The 7,218-nt window shown below is 36.7% G+C and overlaps 1 protein-coding gene across 2 annotated transcripts in view; it reads left to right on the forward strand.

The window, feature by feature from the left end:
* The first annotated feature begins 1,161 nt into the window (after window positions 1-1,161).
* The window catches only part of LOC140923660 (uncharacterized), a 12,040-nt gene continuing 5,983 nt past the window's right edge, over window positions 1,162-7,218 (forward strand). Inside the window, exons 1-10 of one of the 2 annotated variants that reach the window (XM_073373733.1) lie at window positions 1,162-1,210; window positions 1,319-1,348; window positions 2,280-2,334; window positions 3,274-3,403; window positions 3,614-3,733; window positions 4,355-4,416; window positions 4,584-4,726; window positions 5,475-5,553; window positions 5,696-5,791; window positions 6,329-6,356. In XM_073373733.1, the coding sequence (XP_073229834.1) occupies window positions 1,168-1,210; window positions 1,319-1,348; window positions 2,280-2,334; window positions 3,274-3,403; window positions 3,614-3,733; window positions 4,355-4,416; window positions 4,584-4,726; window positions 5,475-5,553; window positions 5,696-5,791; window positions 6,329-6,356 (786 nt within the window). In that variant the 5' untranslated portion in view covers window positions 1,162-1,167. The remainder of the gene's footprint in view (window positions 1,211-1,318; window positions 1,349-2,279; window positions 2,335-3,273; window positions 3,404-3,613; window positions 3,734-4,354; window positions 4,417-4,583; window positions 4,727-5,474; window positions 5,554-5,695; window positions 5,792-6,328; window positions 6,357-7,218) is intronic. The other variant, XM_073373734.1, reaches the window with a different exon arrangement.

Consider the following 7,218-nt stretch of genomic DNA (forward strand, 5'->3'; position numbering starts at 1 on the left):
TTTATAAGTATTGCTTCCAAGGTTACCCCCTCCCTCCCCACCCACAGTTGTTTTGTGCTGATAAGCTGCCCCTTGCTTTGCTTAAATGTTAGGATGCTAATGAGCAAGGCCTTCCTTAGTTTGAAAACATCTCCAATGGGATAGGGGTAGAGGGTACTCCCTAATTTGGCCTAAATGGTTGCCGTAATCTGCCGCTTTAAGCCCTGGGGTAAGATGCATTTTTGTTAAAAGAGTTTTTAAGAGGGCCAGCAAATGGAGGGGCTTATATCTGAGGGTGCTTAAAACTGGAAGAGAAAAAGAGCTGTAAAACAAGCTGAAGCAGTGCTGATCAAAATATGTTTTGCATTTACTGCCAGTCTTATATGAAAAAAAAAAAAAATGAAATCAACAATAACGTCATAAATCAATTTCAGTGGTGGGCGTATAATTTGAGCTAGATGCGGGGGCTTCCTGGGAGCTCAAATGGTCTTGCAATTTAAAAGGTCTTTTTGTCTTCAACAGGGTTGCAAAATTTTTGGTCTCAAACAGGGTCAGGGTTTGAATAGTAATCTATTCCTAGTGGACGCTCGCCCAACAAAGGCCTGGGAACTCAAGAGATAAGTTACGGGACATGCGAGTCCGCAGGCGAGGAGGCGAAAGGGCTAGACCCAGATAAGAGTAAAATTAGGGGGGGGAGGGAGGGGAAACAGATGACCCTACCAGTGGACCCCCCCCCCCCCCTCCCCCAGAAGGGGACAACGCAAAAATCCTCTCAATTGGCGCTTGCATCTAAACTGGACAAAATCCCTTACACACGAGTTTATCAAATACAGAAATTCACTCCCGAGGGAGATTACTAAACACACGCCAGAAAATACAACTCTAGCGAGTAATTGGACAGAAAATAAGGCCCGTGTTGCACGAGCGAGCACTGGGAATAGTCTCCTTCACAGCCGCTTGGGCCGGAGTCACGCAATGCTCTCCGTTGGCGCGTGGGGATGGTGACAACCCCCTTCTGATTCTACAAAGAGAAACTTTGTACTGCTAGCTCTCCCTCCATGATATATATGGACCAGTGAACACAAACTGGTTGTCCTGTGCATCTTACCGGACACAATCAAGTACCTTACAGTTATGTACTATTCGGAAACTAACGAACCGCTGGCTTTAAGTTATCACGTTTCAAATATGGCGGCAAACAGTGGATGGTTGGAACTTGAAAGCGATCCAGGTTTTAACCGTTTTTATCCGCATCCACACGTTTATATTTTCCACTTACAAATTCCACGCATGATATGTGCACCCTTTGATAACTTAATCGTTGTTTTTCTTGATGTAGGACTGTTCAGCCTTCTAATTGAGGAGTTCGGTGAGTAGCTTGTCAACAGTCATTTTAGCTTAGTAGAGTGAATCAGAATTCAACATGCAGTGCTTACAAGGATCGATCGATAAATGCATGTAAGGAAATATAAAATAATTTGGATCGACACAAACCCTGGATCACGTAAAAGAGCTCTCATCATTAAGTCACGAACGGACTGACATCGTTCCGCAATGCACAGTGAAATCAACAAACGCACACATGCTCTCACTATTATGTAGATAGTTCTGAAAATACTTTCATCCATGTTTCGATCGTTTCTCTGTACTTAGATCACAATGACACATTTAGAAAAATCTACATGACTTTTTATAGTAAAAAAAAAAAGGGGGAACGAACTGATTTTTTTGTGGAACGATCTGACTTGGAACGATCTGACAATGGAACGAACTGACTGCACACCTTATTTACATTATATATTTATCCATAGTTAGTAGATCTAGAGGGAACTGCTCTACTAAATATGATCAATCTTAATACATACCTTTTTGTTTTGTTTTGTTTGTTTATTTATTCGTATTTTGTTTCCTGCTGTGATATGGTCAATGATTTTCTTGCTCAGTAAGGTTTATGGTCATTTTGCCAACGTTCTGTTCACCAACTTTTGAAGTCGTTTCACATACGAGTTAGGTCAGTTCCTCAACTACTTTCGCCTGATCAGTGGCTGAAAGAATGAGGTATATATCATGGTTGAGAGAACAAAGCACATACATGCACACCGCTCCTTTCGCTTCTTAGGAGAATGACATAAGACACTGGCAAACAGGATGTGAGCAAAAGGACTCATAGGCGATAAGACCAGTCACGTGATCACCCTCAGTAAAGATTTCAAGTTTAGATTAAGTAAAAGACTAAACCTTGGTCTCTTCTATCAAAAGTAATCTGCTGTAATGATGTATTAATCTTTACTTACTATCAGGTGTAAAAGGTGCTCAGGTTGAGGAAATATATGATCTTTCAAAACCATTCAGAGGGTACGACATCTAATTTTATTGTGTATGTTACAGGTCAAAATTATGTTAAGGTTTAAATTTTTTAAAATAGGTTGAATCTCTATTTCCTATGTCTCCAAGCCCTGATTATTCAAGAATCAGGCCTGGGAGACAAAGGAAATTGAGAATCAACCCATGAAAATTAACCTGAAATCAAGTTTGACCTGCAACATGTATACTGTACTGTTTGTGTTTTAATCCATTGAAAGATTTTCAGCTGTTTAGTGCTGTTTAAGGTGGCCTGAATCTATTTGTAGGCATGTTGGTTATGTTTTTTTAATCGCATTTTTCAGCACTAATGATATCTATGCTTTCTGGTATCATTAATAAAGAATTATGGAACTTATGTTGTTTACTTTCTTGTAGGTACATCACTCATCATGGGTTGGGAGGGTTCAGTGGGCTCATAAATGGACTGATAGCGGCTGCCATCGGCGCCCTTAGTATGCTGATGTCCGAGCCCACTGCAGAAAGCTATGTAAAGAGGACATGTATGTTTGTCCTCTCAATCGCGACATTTACATTTACATTTACATGTATAAAAACTTTGAGATCAGGGTGCAAAGAAAGTCAGTTTTATAGCTTGCCATTCGTGCAAACTGCACCTAGCACGTACTAGCCCGAAAGTCATTTCAACTAGCCTGAAAAAAAAAATGATGAGCAGGATTGATTGCAGTTCTTCTGTAATTTGAATTTAAAAAATGTCAGTAATTTCAAAATCCTGTGACCAATTTTTTCCTAACTTTGGCAGATAAGCCGCAGAACTCTCTTAAATAATTTAACTCTCTCAAAAATCTTCTTCATGAAGGAAAAAGAATAAATAACTGAAATATAGCATCATTATCTTTAATAACAGTGTCGTGTAGGTGAGAGAAAACTTACAGATACATGACTGTATATCTCTTTCTTTGCTTTATGTAGGCCTGTGTATGGTTTTATTTTTCTGTTTAAATGGATTGAGGAAAGAAGATCAAGACGCAAGATGCAGCCCTTGGAAGAAATGTTTGTGGAGGATGAAAATATTGTACGAGATATCTTTTTTGCCCAGCAGGTACATTTATGAAGAAAATTAAAACTTTCAATAACAGAAAGATGTATTGATCATAATGTGGCGTAAGAATGTGGATAATGTGGATATGTCATAGAACAAATTTACTTTAATGTGTTAGGAATTCTCGAGAATGTAAAGAAAGGCTTAGTAAGTTTGTCCCTTAAAATGGTAATTCTATCCATTATTAATATTATTTTTTTTGGCCAACAGGTAATTCCAAACTCCTGTGCCACTCACTCATTACTGAGTGTTCTGCTAAATTGTACACATATTCACCTAGGAGAAACCCTTAGCAGATTAAAGGAGTTTTCTAGCAAGTTTGATCCTGAGGTACATACCGCTTCAACTTTGTGCTTCTTTTATTTTGCCTTTCTCATTGCCAGTTGCAGTAAATTATGTTGAATGGAATGTCAGATATGCTGCAGATATGCTATTTGTAGTTTATTTATAATGAGTAAATAAAATATTATTGTAAATTCTGATTGACCAATAAAATAAATGAATAAATCAACGAATCCAGTGCTGATAATTTTAGGAAAACATTTCTGTTTATGTAACATACTTCTAACAACAAGAATGCTCAACTGCAATTCAAAGTTTTCAAAACAATTAAAAGATTATCTTATCATTCTGCTAACATGTGAAAGCCTGAGAGTGACTTCCTGTCAAGTTTCATATACATATTTTTGTTGTTGTTTCATATTGTTCGTTTATTTTAATTTATCAGTGAAGTTATTTATTTTTTAATTACTCATTTTTTCTTGGTTTTTATGCCTGTTTCCTACATGTACATGTAACAAAGGATCAGTTGAAGTAATACCAGTTTTTCAAGTGCATGTTGTATAGAAAGGCTTGTTTCGTGATCATGCTGATTACGTACTACTGAAAAAAGAAACACTTCTTTACATCATGTTAACTACTTTTATGTTTAACGATTTCTATAAACTTCAGAACAAAGGATATGTGATTGGCAATCTACCAGAATTGGCCATGGCTCATAACAAATTTGCCAGGTAATGTTAATCTTTAATAAAATCTTAAGGTTGTCATTATTTTTATTCCTATTAAATATGTTATCCTGCCCTTGAAAAAAGTACACTTACATGTACCAAATGTAGGGTGGACCTGTTATTAATTTATATATTTTTTCATTTTCTTATCTTTCAATTCTTTCCTATAGGCCAGAACCTAAGCTTCTCCCTGAGAAAACCAATGCTGTGTCCACTGGCCGTGCAATGGAGGCATTTCATTTTGTAAGCTATGTACCAATCAGCGGAAGACTGTTTGAATTAGATGGACTTAAACCCTACCCTATTGATCATGGTAGGTCAAATATTTTAACTAAATTATGAATAAATTAAGAAATAAATAACAATTTAGAGGTACATGTTCTTGTGATTGAACCTTACTCCACTTTCCACTAATGAAGTCATCAAAGACCCTTGGGGATCAGGCTTTTATGTTCATTGCCTCAAAGTTGTGGAACAGCCTACCATATGACATACGGATGACCATGAATCTATCAACTTTGAAAATGAAACTCAAAACATTTTTATTTTCCCAAGATTTTACAATGTACATGACTAGGTTCTTAATTTTTAATTGTATATACTTATTTTTAGAATTATCTTTACTAATTTTAGAAGTCTATGAAGTGCAATCATGACTAGGTTTTTAATTTTTACTCGTATATACTTATTATTATTTACAATTATTTTTATTGTTTTTAGAACTTCTGTGAAGCACAATCAAGCATTTTTATGGAAATTACGCTATATTATTATTATTATTATTATTATTATTATTATTATTATTATCATTATTATTATTTTTGTTACATGTAGCACATTCATATAGTGGTTCTTCTTCTAGCTGATCACTCGTCAAATTGGAATTTGGAAATGTTGGTTTTTGAAGAGAGAAGAAAACGAGAGTACCAAGGAAAAAATAATTTCACCAGCATAATTATGGTGTTGACACTGGAAATTGAACCCGGGTCACATTGATGGGAGATATTTTAGTGTTCTCACCACTGTACTCACTAAGTTTCCCTTTCAACGATCAATGTTAGGTCCTTGGGGTGAACATGAAGAGTGGACAGAAAAATTTCGCCGAGTGATAACCGACAGACTGGGGATAGCAACTGGAGGGTGAGTCAGTATGGACAATTTCAGAGGATAGGGGAAGTAAGATTCAACTTGAGACCTAATGCTTACCCAAAGTTTACATTATTGTGGTGCTGTTTATTAATTTTCTTGAAACTAATGTTAAGTGTTTGCTTGCTTTGAACAGTGAGCCATATCATGATATTAGATACAACCTAATGGCTGTTGTTGCCGACCGAATGATAACATGCGAGGAGAAACTTAAACAGCTAAATGGAGAAAGGTGAATTACCTGTGAAATTTATTTATTATTTTTTTGCATCTGCGTAGGTTATTTTGTGTGTTTAATAGCAGAGCTACACGTGGGCAAACGGAGCCATATAGCTAAGAAAATTAACTGTGGTTATTTATCCATACAAAAAATTGTTTGTAGTCACATGAACATACATGTGTACTTCTGCCTGTCTGTCTGTCCACACCACAGGGAAACCAATGTGAAATGTCACACTTTCTAGCTTCTGTGGGAACATGCAACCTGATAGTGCACATCCATGTTGAAGTCAATTGACAGCTGTCAAAACTGGGTAACAGGAGCTTCTCTTTAGCCTTTGCTAAACCTATATTAGATAGTACATGTAGGGGTAATTGACATCATGGCATAGTGAGCCCCTTTCCACAAATTTCATTTTAATACTATTTATTGAGTTGATTTTTGTTGGTGTTCTACAAGTGTATTGTGAAAATGCCTTTTTATACATGTATGTTTCTTTAGTAATTTTAATATCTTTGTTTAGAAGAGGAAATGTGCTTTATCTTGCAGAGAAACCATTGTGGAATCACTAAAAAAGGTATTTCCCTTGAGTCTTAGCCTCGTAAAATAGTGGAGACAATTACAACGTTAGCATCAAAATATTTTCTGCAGCACCTTCTTTTGACATCTAGATGTTGTTATATACACATGTAAAAAAACTGCAGGGGATAAATTTAAATATGATGCCGACCCATTTGCTATTTTATGGTATTTGTCTTTGGTCCTTGTTTTACTGTTATTAGGCTAATTTAATGTGAATTCTTTGCACAATCTGTACATTCTGGGTGGCACGTTTGAAGGAATTCGTATACTTATCCTTGGTTTGCAACCACGTGATAAGCCGGCCATGTTGGGTGTCAATACAATATAATTTTTTCTCGAAGTTCCCCGAGGAGAGAAATGCTTTTGTTCTTGACTACCAACATGGTCGCCGTGACGTCACCTGCAAACCAGCAATACTCGAGTTGAGTCACAGATGTTACACGCTGGCCGATGAACACGTGATTCACTCTGTGAGCTCACTAGCTTGATTTTGAACGCGCTGGTTCAAATATAAACCATAAAGAACAAACGTCTAAACTGTGCTACGCTATCCGCTTTTATGTACGAGTTCATTCTCAGGTTAATTGCTGTTAAATTTTGGATATGTGTGACATGTTTGGGATATGTGTGACATGTCTGTCTTGGCAACTGGGATGCTGGCCGATAACAGGTCTCTCGTTCACGTTTGAGCTCGCTCGCTCGATTTTAATTGAACGCACTTGTTTAAAATACAAACTCCAAAGAATACTCTACTAAATTGAACACAGTTCAAAAAACACACAGGCATTTAAAACTCCTATTTCTACTCACCTAAAATGTCCAGGAACGTCGGACAAACCAACTGATAAACAACTCTA

This window comes from Porites lutea, chromosome 13 (assembly GCF_958299795.1).
Source record: "Porites lutea chromosome 13, jaPorLute2.1, whole genome shotgun sequence".
In the NCBI taxonomy this organism is placed as follows: domain Eukaryota; kingdom Metazoa; phylum Cnidaria; class Anthozoa; order Scleractinia; family Poritidae; genus Porites; species Porites lutea.